We start from the raw sequence: 18,708 nt of genomic DNA, 5'->3' as shown, positions 1-18,708 counted from the left end.
TATTCCGCATCGTGGAAATCATAGGGCCCTTCACGTTTTCATGTATTGTTTGTTACAAATTGGTTTGTGTGTGTGTGTGTGTGTATATATATATATATATATATATATATATATATATATATATATTATATATATATATACACATATAAAAATCTAAACATTCCATTATAGTGCTTCAACACATTTAAAGGTATGGATATAAATGGAAGCACCCAGCAGTTTATAAGATAATGAAGAATTTTGACAGTTGTACAATAACACATTTGCCATTAAGAATGCCATTATGAGTTTGATAAAAATACAGCCAAAACTACACAGATAAATGGATTAAAATGCAATGAATCTGCATCACTGGTGAATGAGCTGGAGAGGTTTATTAGAATATTGTGTAATTAATTTGTCATGGCAGTGATGAAGGAGAGACAGAGGAGTCGACACAGTGGTGTCAGTTGAATTTTAATCACATTGATTGAATATACTGATAGGCAGTCAAAACCACAGAGTTACTGTAGCTCTGTCACCATGTCATCATTAATCAGAATCTCTATCACCCATGCCGTTTCTCTTTCTTGAACATATTTTGCCTTTTTCCTGTCTCCTTTCATTCCTTTCTGTCTCCCTCAATTTCCTTTCTCTGCTCTTGTGCACATAATGTCAAAGTGTTAAAGACAATGATGAATAAACTTTGTGATAAACAGAAAATAGAAATAAGTTTTTTAATTGTCTAAAACTAAAGCATATAGAAGACTCAGAATAGTAATTACAAAAGCATAAAACTGTATAAACTAAGAGATTTGACTTGAAAGGACTAAGCCTTGAGACTTAACATGGACTCAACATAAAAATTGTGAAAATGCTTGCTGCTAATTAAACTTCATTGAACAACTATCTAATCCCACATTGTTTGTTCCTTCTTCTCTTCTTTTTTTTTTTTTTGCTTTTCCTCATTTTATCTGTCCAACAGGGCATCTACAGTTGCATCCATGGTGTTCAGATTGAAGAGAACAAATCAGCCCTTAACTCACCATCAGCCACTATGAACATGAACATGAACAACACCCACTCCAACATTCTCCGTTTGTTGCGTACTGCCAAAAACATGACCTCTGTGCCTGGGGTCAATGGTTCACCTCGCAGCGCACTGGACTACAGTCATCGTGAGTCAGGCGTTTATGACATCAGTGAACACCGGCGCAGCCTAGTAGGCCACACAGACTGCAAGCCTCCACCGTACCTGCCAGAGGACAACATGTTCAGCGACTATGTTAGCGAGGTGGAGAGGACTTTTGGGAATTTGCACCTGAAGGACAGCAACCTCTACCAGGATCATTACCTACACCACCATGGGGGCACGGGATCTGAACTGGCTCTTGGTATGTCGGGTCCCCTGCCTAACCGACCTCGTAGCTTAGGGAGTGCCAGTTCATTGGAGGGGGGGTACGATTGTGACAGCTTAGGGGGTGGGGTAGCACCCATCTTCACCACCCAGCCAAGGCAGTCGCTGACACATCGGAACAGGGAAAAGTTTGACCTTATTGCAGGTCACCCAACCCAGTCAAGCTTCAAGTCCGGCCTGCCAGATCTATATGGAAGGTTCTCTTTCAAGGGTGGGGCATCAAGTTCAGGGTTTATTGCAGGACATGACAGGTACTGCGGGGGAGGTGGGGTGGGATCAGGTGGGGACGACGGAAACATTCGATCTGACGTGTCCGATATTTCCACTCACACTGTGACCTACGGAAACCTTGAGGGTCACGGCAAACGGCGCAAGCAGTACAGGGACAGCCTAAAAAAGAGACCTGCGTCTGCCAAGTCTCGCCGTGAGCAGGATGAGATTGAGCTTGGCTTCAGGAGACGTCCCCACCACACAATCCATCACCATCACCACCACCATCATCCAGCAACACAAGCACACCGCTCAGCCACCCCACCTGTGGAGCGCAAGAGCCTGAGAGGTGGTAACAGCACCTCCTATCTATTCAGAGACAAAGAGAATTTGAGGGACTTCTATGTGGACCAGTTTCAAGCCAAGGAAGGGGCATCCCCATGGGAGCATTTGGATTTAAGTGATGCTCCAGGAATGGGTGGAGGAGTGGGACTGGGTGGAGGCGGTTGCGGTGGAGTAGTTAGTAGCGGTGGTGCAGGGGGAGCGTGCACTAGTTTGGTTCCCATGGAAGATTTCCTGAAAGGTAAATCCAAGAAGACAGAATGTAAGGGTGGAATGGGAGGAGGATCGCCTGGGCAACAGGGCCATGCATGCTGGGAAAAGGGCATCGGAGGGGTGGGGGGGTTGGCTGGAGGGGATTGGGAATGTCGCAATTGCCACAGTGGAGGGGTTGGAAGTGGAGGAAGCAAGCCAGTTTGCATGCATGGGGGAGGTGGGGCTGGGAGCTATCCAGCTGCTGGGGGAGTTGGGGGAACGAGTGGAGGGAGTGGACAAATCTCAAGCCGCCCTAGTTCAGCCAGCTGCAAGCGGTGTGATTCGTGCAAGAAACCAGGCAACTTATATGACATCAGTGAGGACAACCTCCTCCTCTTGGATCAAACTGGGGGTAAGCACCCTCTGGAGAGTGGAAAGGGAGGGGGAGGCACAGGTGCCCAAACCCAGGTACAGAGGCGGAAATTTGGCCCAGGTGGTAAGGTTTTGCGCAGGCAGCACTCTTATGACACATTTGTAGAGCTGCAGAAGGAAGGGGCGGGCAGGATGGGTGGGTTTGGAGGCAGTGGCGGAGCGTCAATGCTTCCTCCACCCCGAAGTGTGAGCCTAAAAGACAAAGACCGCTACATGGAGGGCACGAGCCCCTACGCCCAGATGTTTGAGCAGTATGCAGGAGGGGAGCGGGAGACATCATATTTTGGGGACAGAGGGAAGGGTGGGGGGTCATCATTTAGCTTATTCCGTGGGGGTGAAGGTGGGTTGCACCGTCGCTCCGTGGGTGAGAGAGACATGAGGGATAGGGATAGAGGCATGATGGGAGGAGGTGTGGGAGGTACCCGAGGGGTCGGGACTTACTCCTTGTCTAAATCTCTCTACCCAGATAAGGTGAACCAGAACCCATTCATCCCAACCTTCGGCGACGACCAGTGTCTATTACATGGCGCCAAATCATACTACATCAAAAAGCAGCAGGCACAGCCGCAGCAGCAACAGACGCCACAACAGCCGCAGCAGCAACAGCTCCTCAACAACAGTCGGGCTGACTTCCGAGGCTCCATGGGGGTGACTTCCTATTTGCCTGCTTCCGCAACTTCTGGGGTACTGTCCAATGTGGCCCCTCGGTTCCCCAAGGAGCTATGTCTGGGCGGGCCTCTTGGCAACCACTATAGTGGAGGACCTAGCAACAACAAGCTGCTGTCAGCAAGGGATGGGTTAGGAATGGGTCAAGGACAGAGACCATTTAATGGCTCGAGCAACGGACATGTTTACGAGAAGCTTTCCAGTATAGAGTCTGATGTCTGAAGAAAAGAAGCCAAAGGACAGCCGGAATGATGATTGAGAGAAAACTGAAAAGACAGTTTGTAACTGGTTCCTTCATGTTCATGAAAAGAAGAGGAAACCGTGTGTGAGGAACTGACTCATGCTTTCTTTAAGTTATGCGGATCACGCGCTGCCAAGCATACGTATGTAAATAGAGAGAGGGGACCTGCCCACTGTCAAAAAGTTGAGATTAGGGGGAAAATCTGTTAATTCCTCTCTTTTATTCTTGTTTTTTGTATATCCCACTATTTCCCTGCTCCTAACATCAAAATAGCGGCCAATCCAGATGGAGACAACTGTGTACAATGCTTTGTACAAATGTGGATGGAAATCAGTTACTCTTTTTAAGCAACAGGGTAAAACTTACAATAATTGTATTGATAATGTTCCTGATAATAATATTATTATATATTATTACAATGTTTATGATGTTCCATTTGGGCTTGGTTTCTGGATGTTTTATGCTGTTATATATTTGTACTGTAGTTTCAGTTCTTAGTTAACAAACCACTTTGCGGGAGGCTTTTTTGATTTGTCAACTGAGCTTGTTTGATTGTTAATTGAGTTGTAGACAAACTTGGATTCCATAAGGTTCTTTATTATTGTTTATTTTACCAGTATGGAGTGCTGTAAAATCTGTGTACAAGGCCTGATTTGCAAAGTACTTCAGCTGTACTTGAGATATCATTGTGAAGGAAATGTATTATCAGCTTATTTTTACAGTGTTTCATTTGTTAGAACAATATTGGTTTAATACACAGCACGTTATGTGCCTTACCAAAACTTACAGAATACCTGATTTACAGGACATATTGCCATGGTAACTTTCTGGTCACTGCACACAGACTTGTCATTGGATGATTCATATTATTCTGGAACCTTCCTTTTAATGGTATAAGCAATGATATGGAATATCCGGCATTAAGGAGACAAAGTAGGCTAAATGTGTTTATAGTATTAATCTTGAGAACTTAATTTTAAAGAAAACCAGATAAATTATTATTCAAATAGCATTTTAATAATAGCAAAATAGGATATTTAAAGTTTGCACAGCATTGTACAGTACACAGTATCCTCCCTCGAGAAGATAGGACGTTACAGTTGTATGGTGTAATCTTCAATATAGAAATAAAAATCTATTAATTATTTCTTCTCCACTATCCCCCAATTCTGAAGAAGTCTTTGATCGAGCAGCAAAATAACAATGGTGTCATGGATTTGTTTCTTTGAATTCAGTTAGTACTGGACATGCTTATCTATACTTTCCTTAGGGAGACGCTGGTACACAGTACATAGGGTTTTGTAAGATTCTCAGCAAATACTTGCATTTTATGTAAATATATATTTTTTTCTGTACAGTGAATAGACAGAAAGGATGTAACTCTACAGATCTATGATTTACCATATTGGTTAGATGATATTTTAGGAATTAAATTAAAGGTTAACAATCCAACTTTGCTGCAAAATGTATCAGTTAAAAATCAATGAATGGACAAACATTAAGAATTTTTCTATGCCCTCCTTACTGTTATTCAGGCTAATACAATCCTTTACTGCACCTGTACAGGAGAAGTTCAATTTTGTAGATATTTTAGTTTATTCTAGTCAGAGTTGCTTGTTTGAATAATGTTTAAATATCATAATGGTGGGGATGGCTCGTGTTATTTCCCCTATTCTTTTGCTGTTAATTTGCAGTTTTAATACCCACTTATATGAAGTAGAGGTATTTCTCAGGAATTTCGGATGGGCACAGGCAAAAACAAACATATCATTTAGCTAAATGGCCTAATTACCTAAATCAATAAACCAGTGTACTCATTTAATTGGATAAATGAGAGCCATGTGAGGTTGATGCAAGTATTTATGACTATTTTATCCCCATCGTTTTCGAAATCACAAATGAACTCATGGCAGGGCAGTCTGAAGACTTTGTCATTTTTTTTTTTTTTTTTAACTTTTGGTCCACAGCTGAGATACAAATCCTTTACTTGAAATTTGTTGTGTTTACTGCAGATTTTCTTTATACATTTTCTTTGTGAATGATCTGGTAGCCAAACAGGTCTCCACTTTAAGCACAATATTTATAATATTTGGTTTATAATTGATGTATAGCTATCGATTTGTGAATTTTTTATCTTAACTTTCTGCCACATTCTATTTTGACTCGGTTGTCCTAGTGTGTAGGAGTTTGTGTTTAAAATGAGCATGCATGCCTTTTACTTATTTATTGCCATATCTTTAGCATTTCATACATTTATGTCTATTAAGATATCACGCCTGCTCTTTGTGGGTGCAATATGTTGATAAACTGTGCATCATATAGGTTTGGGTGGTACAAAAGTTGTTGCCAATGAATCGATAAGATCTTTGAAAATGGATATGGAATATTAACTTAAGGAAATTAACCGGCAATCCCAAATTTGGATGATGTTGCTAGATTTTGTCAGGAATACTGCCATTACTTGAACATAATTTTTGAAGACCATTCTTGAGTTCATGTAAGGCTAAATTTGTCTTCTTTCTCACAAGATTTTTTCCACGATACCTTTCTTTGCATGGTACCCTTTTGTTTTTTTAAAAACCCTTAATATTTTGTATGCTTGGTCTGTTTTTCTCATTTTGGTTTTATTTAGTAAATCCTTTAAAGATATCTCATAAGATATCTCATGACAGTGTGGCATTGCTTTAAGAGCTATAGATGTGGTAACAAACAAAACCACTGCTTTTCCGGTAAATCTCTGTGTTTGTACTGCAGAGTCGAGCCAACAGTTTTTAGTAGTAGTACTATGTAGAAGTAGTATTGTGTGATTGGGTGTGTGAGTGTCAGGGACAGATGTCTTTGCTCTTCCTGAAAAGCTTTCCAGTTATAATTCTCACTTTAAATATGTGGCCTTGTAAAAGCACGCTAATATAACATTTGATTAACACAGGTTAAGTGTGAGACGACATTTGCAGTAGAAGATACAAGGGAGATGGGCCGATAAAATGGGTGGATAAGGACAGTAGCAAGTGTTCTGTTATTTCAGTGTTTTATTTCCCTTTTCATTTATTCTCATTTAAACTAATCTCTTTCTTTATGACTGGTAGGATAAGACTACACTCGTTTGACTATATTTTACTCGTTTGTCATTTTAATGCCCTCCCCAGTAAGGTACGTCACATATGATTGTACATGTATCTGAAATCATATGCTTGATTACCTCTGTGTGTGAGTGGGCATGTGTGTGCGCAGGTGTTTGTGTGCACATATTTGTCTGTGCAAGTGCGTGTGTGTGTGTGTGTGTGTGTGAGAGAGAGAGAAAAGGAGCACAGTGCAATGGTTATCTTTTATGTCTGCTGTAAATAATTTTGTTCCCTTTCCATAGCCTTTTAATATATGAAGACAAATATTTAAAATAATGAAATTTGAGATACATTTTTGTCTGGAAGATTTTTTATAGCCACATGGGAAACAGTTATTAGACCACTGGACCAGGAGCACAGTGCCAATCTAATAGCATCCGAGAACCAGAATTTAAGACAAAATTTACACCTCTGTTGTCTTCGATTCTGTCCTTCTTGTATTTTAACCACTTATTTTAAATGTTACTCATGGATCAGAACTGTACAGATTCTGTAAATATGACAAAAATGGTTTCTTTCTTCTGTTTTTGTATAGAGAGAGATTACATGTGTTAAGACTACAATAATAATTTAATGAGACATTTCACAATACGTAAGCTATTGAGAATACAGACAGTGTGAAAATAAGTGCTAAGATATATTCTTCTGTCTCTTTGTACAAAACAGTGTTGACTAAAAACAAAATAAAAGGGAGATATCTCAAGCCTCATAGTCCTTCTGTGTTTTTCCGTACAACTCCAGCAGCGAGAATCTGAGGGGAAATGGTGACACTCCTTTTTTTCTGTCATCATTTGCCAGATATGAATCACACTTGCTTTTTCACGTTGTTAATATGAAAATTGTGAAATGTGTTTCTTATGTATTATTTGATAATCACTCTGACTATTCAACACAAGCTTAGGTTTGCTTCGTGACATAATGTACATGGAACGTGAATGAGAGCTTCTTAGCCACTGGTGTTGCCTTGGATACGTCTGCATCATGAGCAAACTGCAAGCAAATACTGATGTCACTGAATTCATCTCTCATTTCTGTATCTATCGATTCATGTCAAACATATTCTGATTATTGATTCCTGTATGAAAGTGCTGTTTCTAATCATGAGGATGTGTACATGCCGTCTATTTTTAAAGTAATAGCTGTTTATTTTAAAACCATTTGCAATTCAATATTTCACAAACCTACTCTTTCTATTCCTGTCTCACTCCCCCACTCTCTCTCTTTTCATCCCCCTTTCTCTCACGCGCTTCCTTAGAGCAGCCAATCACAGAATACATTGCAACACATGTAACTATTTCTTGACAATTAACTGTTACCTAGCAACTGGACCTTTAGAGAAAGAAAGAAACTGAGAAAGAGAGTGACGGAGGGAGGAAGATAGAGAGAGAAAACGAAAGATTTGTTTAGTTTACGGTGTCTTGGTTTGGGTGCTACAACATATTACACAGAAACGGCAAGTAACTGATACGCGACACCCACACACGTGTTCATGTCGTCAGAGAGGGGGAAACAAATATGAAAAGAGTTAAACGCAAGCAGGGAAGTTAAAGGAACAAGTGACAGGTGCATAGATAGAGGGAGTCGTGAATGGAAAGATTCCGAAGGTAACGTTAATTAATAAAAAACAGTCGCAGCTTTCACGTTCATTTAAAGAAGGACTGATAACAAACGACTGGCGCTCGTTTGCGTTACGTGAGACAGAGTTGCTTCTTCATACGTACCCAATATTACGTCACGCGTCCTCACCAGCAGACTTTAATTATAAAGTTATATTGATAATCGTCGTTAATTCCTTGGTTTGCCAAAAAACAGTGGCCCACAGACTTCAAGCGCTCACTCCTGTCAAAATAACGCGCGGTGAACTAACCGACGCGACACTGCCACCACGCGGCCGGAGTTACATAACACTCCAGAGACAACTCGCTCACGTCTGAAGGGGTAGAAGCGCTATGTTTTTTTTTTTTTTTTTTTTTTTTTAGTTGTTAAAATTACACCACTATGATTCTGACTGTTACATAAGAGCACAAAACAAAATGTGTTCCTCAATGCAGATGTTTGTAATTAGTGTTCAGTATTATTTAAGGGACTTAATGTCGTTAGTGACTTGCCTATTAGACAGCAGCACACTGCTGTTCTCTATTAGAGAGTGTGAAAGAGCATATGTGAGTGATGTTTAGTAATGATGTATTTTATATGGAGGAGTTAATGTGTGGTACATATATAATAGGACGCTGCTCTCATACAGAGATGAGAACCATATTTTAATATAAGATTTGGAAGCCTGGGAGAAATTATGCCACCCAGCTGACATCATTTATGAAAAGCATGTGAATGGAGATGGTTGGCGAGCATAGAGTGTTATATGACAATAATTTAATAATGCAGAACATAACAACATGCTTACTTCTACACACATGTGAAACAGTGCATAAATAAATAAAAAAGGCTAAAAAAATCAAAAAAAAAAAAAAACACGTAAAACTTGTCCAAATTAACAGTTAACAGTAATAGTTTTAGTGGTGTTCAGTCATAAAATAGAAATGTTATGCGTTTTTCTGTATATTTCTTTAAGGTTAGGCACTGTGCCTAGCAAACCCAAACTGGATAACATAATTGAACGTAATTAACAAAATTAAGTAACGTGTCTGGTTTTGTTTACCCAGAACTAAGGATTTCATTTGTTCAGTCTTAATATGCTCCATCAGATATTTTCAACAAATAATTAATTTTCAACCAACCCCTGCAGTTCAATTTTTCAGCGTAATTAAAATATGAGTAGTCAATCAAAATAAAACACACACACACACATTGACAGAAATATATTTGAAAGTATTAAAATGTATTCACCTGATTTTATTCCTGTCACACACATGTCTCTGGATACCAATACATAAATGAAGATTCTTCACAGAAAATAATAACTGATTGTACATGGCTTCATCCTTGTTTAGCTTTGTTTGCAAGGAGCTGGAGTGTCTGTTTTTACTCTCAAAGTACTTTTTTTTCATTTGGTATTATCCTGCTGGGAAAGTTTTCCACAATCAACATTCCCAACATTCGCTTTCCTGCCAGGGAACTTTAATCGCACCTTTGAGACCCAAACGTGAAGGAGTACAGACAAAAGAAAATGAATGCACACTTGTATAGTACACTAACATTTTTAATATGTAAATTGTATTTAATCCCCAGTATAAAGGATATTTCCTGAATAACATTAATGCATCTGATTGTAATATTTGCAAATCTTCCGTCTTTTCCTCTACCTCTCACTCTCTTTAACCTTTTCATTTTTGGACACTTTGACTCGTCTGGTTCTCACCACCCTGTTCGCGGGACGGACCACTCGAACCACGTAGCGCCGTGGATTCTTGGCTTGACTTGGTCCCACACTCTGAGGAGCCGGTTCCTTGCCATCCCCTCCTTCCTCCCCCTCCTCTCTGTAACCATGATGACGGAGGAAGGGTTCCAGGGTTGCTAGGCGATTGTTAAGATCTGTGATGCGCCTCTGTAAGTGGGAGACTTCTCTGAAAAGATCATTTAGGGACTCTGAGAGAGGACGAACCCTGCGAGGAAGAAGAGAGTGTGAAATGGGGCGAGATAGAAGAGGCTTCTTTGTTTGTATGCATGTGCGAAACATCTGTAGGCCTACGAGAGAGAAAAGAGTGTATAATCGTTTTTCTGTTTCTTGTGTGAGGGTTTGGCACACGCTGTGCACAATCAACACTGCGAAAAATCTACGTACCAAGTCAGCCCTCCAAGTTAATTATGAATTATTAATGTAGATAAGGAGAGTTTTAGTGTACTAAAATGTGGGGTCAGAAAGTCAAAAAACATACATTAACAGGACCTAGTTTAAAATGACACTTTTTTAGCTAAGGAAAATGTGTTCCTCAATGCAGATGTTTGTAATTAGTGTTCAGTATTATTTAAGGGACTTAATGTCGTTAGTGACTTGCCTATTAGACAGCAGCACACTGCTGTTCTCTATTAGAGAGTGTGAAAGAGTGTGAGTGATGTTTAGTAATGATGTATTTTATATGGAGGAGTTAATGTGTGGTACACATATAATAGGACGCTGCTCTCATACAGAGATGAGAACCATATTTTAATATAAGATTTGGAAGCCTGAGAGAAATTATGCCACCCAGCTGACATCATTTATGAAAAGCATGTGAATGGAGATGGTTGGCGAGCATAGAGTGTTATATGACAATAATTTAATAATGCAGAACATAACAACATGCTTACTTCTACACACATGTGAAACAGTGCCTACATAAATAAAAAAGGCTAAAAAAATCAAAAAAAAAAAAAAAACACGTAAAACTTGTCCAAATTAACAGTTAACAGTAATAGTTTTAGTGGTGTTCAGTCATAAAATAGAAATGTTATGCGTTTTTCTGTATATTTCTTTAAGGTTAGGCTCTGTGCCAAGCAAACCCAAACTGGATAACATAATTGAACGTAATTAACAAAATTAAGTAACGTGTCTGGTTTTGTTTACCCGGAACTAAGGATTTCATTTGTTCAGTCTTAATATGCTCCATCAGATATTTTCAAAAAATAATTAATTTTCAACCAACCCCTGCAGTTCAATTTTTCAGCGTAATTAAAATATGAGTAGTCAATCAAAATAAAACACACACACACACATTGACAGAAATATATTTGAAAGTATTAAAATGTATTCACCTGATTTTATTCCTGTCACACACATGTCTCTGGATACCAATACATAAATGAAGATTCTTATTCTCACAGAAAATAATAACTGATTGTACATGGCTTCATCCTTGTTTAGCTTTGTTTGCAAGGAGCTGGAGTGTCTGTTTTTACTCTCAAAGTACTTTTTTTTCATTTGGTATTGTCCTGCTGGGAAAGTTTTCCACAATCAACATTCCCAACATTCGCTTTCCTGCCAGGGAACTTTAATCGCACCTTTGAGACCCAAACGTGAAGGAGTACAGACAAAAGAAAATGAATGCACACTTGTATAGTACACTAACATTTTTAATATGTAAATTGTATTTAATCCCCAGTATAAAGGATATTTCCTGAATAACATTAATGCATCTGATTGTAATATTTGCAAATCTTCCGTCTTTTCCTCTACCTCTCACTCTCTTTAACCTTTTCATTTTTGGACACTTTGACTCGTCTGGTTCTCACCACCCTGTTCGCGGGACGGACCACTCGAACCACGTAGCGCCGTGGATTCTTGGCTTGACTTGGTCCCACACTCTGAGGAGCCGGTTCCTTGCCATCCCCTCCTTCCTCCCCCTCCTCTCTGTAACCATGATGACGGAGGAAGGGTTCCAGGGTTGCTAGGCGATTGTTAAGATCTGTGATGCGCCTCTGTAAGTGGGAGACTTCTCTGAAAAGATCATTTAGGGACTCTGAGAGAGGACGAACCCTGCGAGGAAGAAGAGAGTGTGAAATGGGGCGAGATAGAAGAGGCTTCTTTGTTTGTATGCATGTGCGAAACATCTGTAGGCCTACGAGAGAGAAAAGAGTGTATAATCGTTTTTCTGTTTCTTGTGTGAGGGTTTGGCACACGCTGTGCACAATCAACACTGCGAAAAATCTACGTACCAAGTCAGCCCTCCAAGTTAATTATGAATTATTAATGTAGATAAGGAGAGTTTTAGTGTACTAAAATGTGGGGTCAGAAAGTCAAAAAACATACATTAACAGGACCTAGTTTAAAATGACAAGGCTGTGCTTCTGGTCCTCCTAGCCAAGACCTGCCTCACAAAAACTCAAAAGGTCACGCTGCCATTGCCTCTAGGTGTGTTAAAACGCTCTGTGCCATAGGTTGACGAGTCCTTTGTACACCACATTATGACAAGTGTCCAATCCGGCCGCTTCACGAATAATATCAAAATTAAAACTAAGCCTTTTCTCCACAATTTACTCTTCTGTATAGCTTATCTGTTCTCTAACATTTTCAAGGCTAGACTACTACAAATGTCTTTCTTCTGGCAATTGGCAAAAATCCTGCCATCCTGGCTATGTGTTGTTAATTGCTCTATGCTGTTACATATTTTTCTATGTAAACAAGCGTGAGTTCTTTGCCATATTTGAGCGTTGCACCACTTTTTCCAAATGCGCTGAATTTTTCAAGCACGCCTCTTTTAATAAGGCATGTCAAGTTAAATTAAGTTCTAAACAAGCTTTAAAATGCATTGCGAGACCCTGCGTTCTTTCTTTCATTCCTCTGCTTCTCAAAGTTCAAGTTTTTTAAATGCAAAAACACATTCTGTGTGAATGTACAGCCAAGGGTCTTTTAGCTTCACCGTTTAAACGGCAGACATTATAAACATTTCTCAATAGGACATTTGTTGTTGTTTGTTGTTAGTTTAGAAGCTTAGTTTACAGTGTTTCTTCTTAGTGCTTTAGGCTAAGCTTCGCATGCTTTGTGGTCATTAGCTGATCTGATTTGATCTTGTAATTGCTATTTGATTCATTTATGTAATTCTTAAGTCACTTTGTGATGCCTTACGAAACAGAAATATATTTGAATATAGCCACCTGGAAATATAATGGAAACTATGAAATAATGCTTACCATATATAAGAAAATAGTTTATATATATATATATATATATATATATATATATATATATATATATATATATATATATATATATATATATATATATATATATATATATATATATAGCTTTGGTGAAACCCTCACTTAAATAATGTATGGATTTACAGGCTGAACATTATTCGTAAACTTTCATCTCTGAATTGTTTGCATACACATTTCATCTATGAAAATAAAAAGGTGTTGACTGAAAACAAACTTTGTTTTTTGGACAAAATGTTAAAATATATTTATATATATATATATACTGCAATATATGCATTGGCCTATGTTTATATTGATACAAATAAAAATATACAGTAGCCTATAGCAATAAAGATTAGCGCACTAATTTTTATATATATATATATATATATATATGTGTGTGTGTGTGTGTGTGTGTGTGTGTGTGTGTGTGTGTGTGTGTATATATATATATATATATATATATATATATTTTACATTACATTTAGTCATTTAGCAGATGGTTTTATCCAAAGCGATTTACAAATGAGGACATTGGAAGCAATCAAAAACAGCAAAAAGAGAAATGAAGTGCTATAACAAGTCTCAGTTAAGTTAACACGGTACACGTAGCATGGGCTTTTAAATAATATAATAAAAAGAAAACAGAATAAAAAAATAATAGAGCAAGCTAGTGTTAGAGGTCTTTACACACACACACACACACACACACACACACACACACACACACAAACACACACATATATATATATATATATATATATATATATATATATATATTACATGTAATAGCTTTGGTGAAACCCTCACTTAAATAATGTATGGATTTACAGGCTGAACATTATTCGTAAACTCTCATCTCTGAATTGTTTGCATACACATTTCATCTATGAAAATAAAAAGGTGTTGACTGAAAACAAACTTTGTTTTTTGGACAAAATGTTAAAATATATTTATGTATATAAGGGATATATTTATATTTATGTGTAAGGGATAACCACTGAATGTATGCATTAAATGTAATTTGACATAACAGAAATGTTATACAGATATAGATACTGAGGAAACCTTTTCTGGGATTTTAAGTGATATTTCCATGCTTGTGGCTTAGAATCAGCTTCTTGAAAACAATCTCCTTGGGGCTAGAATGTAAGTCTGTTAAACTGCCGACTTCAGGATAACAAACCCCCAAAGGACAGTGTGGTTTTCTAGTTTATATAAAACAGTCCAACAAGCAGCTTTCATGTGCAAAAAAAAAAAAAAAAAAAAAAAAAAAAAAATTTCCACAAGACAAGAAAGCTTTATTGAGAGATATAGCTGGTTTAATGCTCTATAAGTGTTATATGTAAATGCATGTTCTAAAAATATTGGTGGTTGGTTAACACTATTTGATACTTGCTTTGTACATTAAAACCCCATGGTAAAGAGAATTTTCAATGAATTTTGTCCAGGTATTAGGAAAGGCAGCGTGTTACCTGGAGTAGTCTGGCAGGAGGGCATTGGGTTGTGAGTGTAAGAGAGTCTTGATATCTTTGAATATGCGTTTGCCCCAGGCATCCAACACTCGAGTCACGCTGCGTATGTTAGCCACGTTCACATTCTCTGCTGCCGTGAGGGCAAAGACAATGAGGTTAGTCTCTAGCAACCACATGACAAGAGGCTTTCTGATGCTTCAGAATGGTTTTAATCAGCTTTCTTTCACTGGACTACAGGGCTTTAAAGTGTGGAATTAGGAGATGTCTATTTCTGTTTTAGCTGGGTTGACAGGTAAGGGTATGTTGGTGTACATAGGTCAATGTGATTTGCATTTTAAAATCAGCTCCATGTACATCTGAACAAATGTGTTGCAGTTGAACCAATCCAGTCTGATAGCCTTTGTTTGTTTTTTACATTAGCCACAACCCTAATGATTGTGTCATGTAGAGTTGCTTTATAGCTGAGTCTATTTCATAATAATAATAATGAATTCTGCACTATTGATACTGTTACCGAACTGAATGAATCGACACTGAATTGATTCAAGCTATAAAAACACCATTGCCTTCTGTAGAGCTGCTTAATAGTTGACCTATAATTTGAGCTTGTTTCATTATTTGATTGACAATTATTGAATTGAACTGAGTCAATAATAAAAAGAATTTACCTGAATAATGACACTATCCTCTTAAGAGCAGCTTTATACAGTTGAATTGGCTTCATAATGAATAAACTTTGCAACATTTGCACTGCTACTGAACTATACTGAATAAATATAGAACTAAACTGAGCTGAATAATGACAGTATTGTTTTATAGGGCTGCTTTACAGCTGAAATTGTATTCCTTTCATAACTTAAGAACTTTTCCAGATTAATACTGTTATTTATTTATTTTTATTATTGTGAATTTTCAGGTGATCTGTATTGTATAAACCGCTATAGAAATATATGTGATTTGACTCAACAAAAGTAGCAGGCCTGCACAGAATCAATTCAGATTTCATCAGATTTACTCAAAAATGAAATGGCAGTCATTAGTATAATTATACTCACCCAACACCACTTTAGACTAAATTGAAATTACTTTCAGATAGCAATAAGAATGCCGTCTCACCTCCGTTTAACACATTTTACCATTCTTAAATACATTCTGCACAATTTCACAGATTTTATCATTTAATAATATTACCTCCCTCTCTGTAGTTCCAATTCCCATAATCCACTTCATTGCTCATCCCAAGACATGGAGACAAAAACGCCACGACCATCATAGGCACCATCATCCTTGCCGTCGAAACGGTCATGGTGAAGAAGTGGCTGGGTTTTAAAGGAGAGGTAGGAAAAAATATCAAAAAGTCAAACAAGTACTAATAACACTCCCAATGAAAGGCAAGGGATTTGAACCTTTACCCTGCCAATACATCTGGCACATGGGAGAGCCCTTTGTTTCTTTCCAGGACAAACAGCCAGATGTGTTTTAGGGGCCGATGATACCCAGAGGCCTGCATTTTTATATGATCATATCCTCTATGTTTCATCATTTCTATATTCCTTGTTTTGTTTTTTGCTCCTCATGATACTTTCCATGGCTCTTTTTGTTGTTGTTGATGTTGTTGTTGTTGTCTTCTACTTCCTCTTTTTTTATTAAAATTTAGTATTCAAGTTAGATGCACAAATCACATCCCAAATCCCATCTCTTTCTATTATAACATTTTAGATTTCCTTTTCAAAAATAACTTTCTGCAGTATCCAACTACTAAAATCGCATAACAACATCAATTTTGACACATCTATTGAAATAATATTTTATATTTTTCACAAAAAATTTTTTCATGTTTGAACTAGTTTTGTTTACCAAACATTATTATTATACTGACAACCATAGCACGAGCATTGATTAATTTGACTGTACATCACAGTGTAACGTAGTAAAAAATAAATCCACATTTTCAACTCAACAAATCGTTCTTCTATGGCTGTCTCAAAAAGGAAAAAATGACTTTTATTTAAATCATTTTTTTAATGGGTTTCATGCCTTTGTGCCGTATCCATGGAAAGTGCCTCATGCTCTTCACTTCCCAAGAACAATCATGCAAGTGTCGGCTATTTCCACTCTATTAAATGACTGGATCAGATCACAAAATGACTTGAGTTCATTCAGGAACACAGAGGGGAGATGGATGACGGGTTGATTGTCTTGTGACTGGCCTAACTGATAGCAAACTCAATTAGTTCATTTGAAAGAAAATCTCCTTTGTGCTGGAGCCACAAGGGCCAATGCCACAGAGAGCTCTCTGAGGTAAGATTACTACGAACAGGCAGAACTGCTAAAAACATGATCAGTAGACTAAAAAAAGCCACATTTCAGAGAAATGCTGCAGGAAAGCAAAGAGAAACTGGATTGTCTCCACACTGAGAAGTTCTCCAGAGGGGAATGAGAGCTTTACATAATATTGAACTTGGAGTTCATAGTAATTGACTTTGTAGAGTGAGTCACTAAAGAGGCATTTCTCAAAATGGCTCCACGTCGTGGCGCAGCAGATATCTGGATGTGCTCAGGAACTCGAAAATCACAGGATTAACGTTTGATCAGGACACTTCTGTCAGTTTTTACCCATTTCACACATTTTTTTTTTTTTTAAATCACGCAGGCTTAAAAATGCAGGGAGAAGGAACTGACATGTAATAGGAATAGCAATCAAACAATTACAAAAGATTTACATCCACTAACACTTGCTGTAAAATGATTTTTGATGCTTTAGGAAATCTAGACCGATCACAATGCTAGATACAAGGCTTTATCCAGCAGAAAGAGGGGAAATAGCAGGGCAGGAAAACTGTAGGACATGGATTAGTGAAATATCGGAGAATTAATGTTTTACTTTAAATGGTTTCAATAAAGTGCAAATTTCTTACTTCATCAGGGAATGAGATGTGTCTTTCCTTTCTCTGTTTTTGTGCTCCTCTCTGCTGTGATATCGCCGTCCTGTCCACTTCTTCTCTCTGAACAGCGTGTTGAAGTCTGTGTGCAAACACTTTAACTTCTGTATAAGAACTATAATACTGTGTACATTTACTTCTCTCTCCTCCGTCTTATTCTTCCCCCTCCCTTCTGCACTTTTTTCAATTTTTTTCTCTCTCTCCCTCTTTCTTTTTCTTGTGCATCTCCTTTTCTTTCTTTCGTTCTTTCTCTCCTTCTCTGTCTCTTTCTCCCCCTCTCTCCATCTGTTGGGCTCTGTCTTCTCACTCACTCCCTCCCAAACTATTGCTCTTTTCCAGATGTGCACCTTTTCTTTAGATTTATTTGCCCTTTTTCTCTTATAGTGACACACACTTAAAACAGACCTTGGTAAAAAAGCGATGACCTTTCATAGACATAATGGCATTCATAATACGATTATAATGCCCTGCCTTTAAACCAAACCCTTACTAAAATCTCTTGACATTTTGAAGCATTCTAAACATTTCAAATATTACGAGTGTTTCAAATAGTGATAACCACTTTATGACCTGTTTCACTCTATGCTTGAGGAGTTTATCCAAATCTGCATACACACACACACAATCTAGCAGGTAAGAAGAACAGTCAGTCTCATAAATCAAGTCTCACATGATTTTTGTTATTCAATCAAAAGGCTCTTGAACATCGCTGAGCAGTGACTGCATCAACATGCATGTGCCTTTCAGCTGGAATGCTCTTTATTAAAAACACTGCATTCATAATTCAGTCTCCACGTCTCACAGTATTATTTCCATGGTTACAGTGGGTGAATTTTTTCGTGGGCCACTTCAATAAATGTCTGAATTAAATCTAGTTAAACCTTGTTTAAACAATGTCTGGACTTACATCTGTTTTACTTTGATAAAGACTTAATGATACTTTTGTATTTAATACAAGAAGACCATTCGATACAGTTCATTCATATTAAAATCGCCCAGACCTCACTGTACTGTTTTTTTTTAAGTGCTTTTACAAGATTGAATCTTTCAAATCTTGTACAATCACTTAAAAAACACACTTTTAAGGAAAATGACCAAAAAACTTACATAAGTG

The 18,708-nt window shown here is 37.9% G+C and overlaps 2 protein-coding genes across 6 annotated transcripts in view; one reads left to right on the top strand and one right to left on the bottom strand.

Moving 5' to 3' along the window:
- Positions 1–7,304, top strand: part of LOC127948330 (glutamate receptor ionotropic, NMDA 2B-like) — a 94,140-nt gene extending 86,836 nt beyond the window's left edge. The window contains exons 16-17 of one of the 3 annotated variants that reach the window (XM_052544752.1): positions 965–1,373; positions 3,039–7,304. In XM_052544752.1, the coding sequence (XP_052400712.1) occupies positions 965–1,373; positions 3,039–3,460 (831 nt within the window). In that variant the 3' untranslated portion in view covers positions 3,461–7,304. Of the gene's footprint in view, positions 1–964 lie in introns of all 3 variants that reach the window. The other 2 variants (XM_052544751.1, XM_052544750.1) reach the window with 2 other exon arrangements.
- A 2,135-nt stretch (positions 7,305–9,439) lies between these two features.
- si:ch211-243a20.3 (uncharacterized protein LOC100151507 homolog) lies at positions 9,440–17,887 on the bottom strand. 3 transcript variants are annotated; one of them, XR_008152091.1, is made up of 5 exons: positions 17,571–17,887; positions 15,844–15,971; positions 14,653–14,782; positions 11,449–12,014; positions 9,440–9,597 (listed from the first exon to the last, which is right to left on the bottom strand). XR_008152091.1 is itself a non-coding variant. In XM_052544948.1 (4 exons), the coding sequence occupies exons 1-4, from the start codon at positions 17,573–17,575 to the stop codon at positions 9,861–9,863; spliced, it is 567 nt and encodes a 188-aa protein (XP_052400908.1). In that variant the 5' UTR covers positions 17,576–17,887; the 3' UTR covers positions 9,440–9,860. The 3 variants fall into 3 exon arrangements, 2 of the variants coding, with proteins under 2 accessions (XP_052400908.1, XP_052400907.1); XM_052544948.1 differs by lacking the exon at positions 11,449–12,014 and having other exon boundaries at positions 9,440–10,164; XM_052544947.1 differs by lacking the exon at positions 9,440–9,597 and having other exon boundaries at positions 11,251–12,014.
- Between the last annotated feature and the right edge of the window lie 821 nt (positions 17,888–18,708).

Source organism: Carassius gibelio, chromosome B1, assembly GCF_023724105.1.
Source record: "Carassius gibelio isolate Cgi1373 ecotype wild population from Czech Republic chromosome B1, carGib1.2-hapl.c, whole genome shotgun sequence".
NCBI classification, from domain to species: domain Eukaryota; kingdom Metazoa; phylum Chordata; class Actinopteri; order Cypriniformes; family Cyprinidae; genus Carassius; species Carassius gibelio.
Note: the sequence above shows the minus strand (reverse complement) of the source record. Positions and strands in the feature narration are given on the sequence as shown.

What these genes read in the sequence shown, in the direction of transcription:
- si:ch211-243a20.3 (XM_052544948.1), bottom strand. An exon ending in TTGGAACTACAGAGAGGGAG is followed by an intron (nt 14,783 to 15,843) that starts GTAATATTATTA and finishes CCCTCACGGCAG; the next exon opens with CAGAGAATGTGAACGTGGCT. An exon ending in CTCCTGCCAGACTACTCCAG is followed by an intron (nt 10,165 to 14,652) that starts GTAACACGCTGC and finishes TCTTCCTCGCAG; the next exon opens with GGTTCGTCCTCTCTCAGAGT.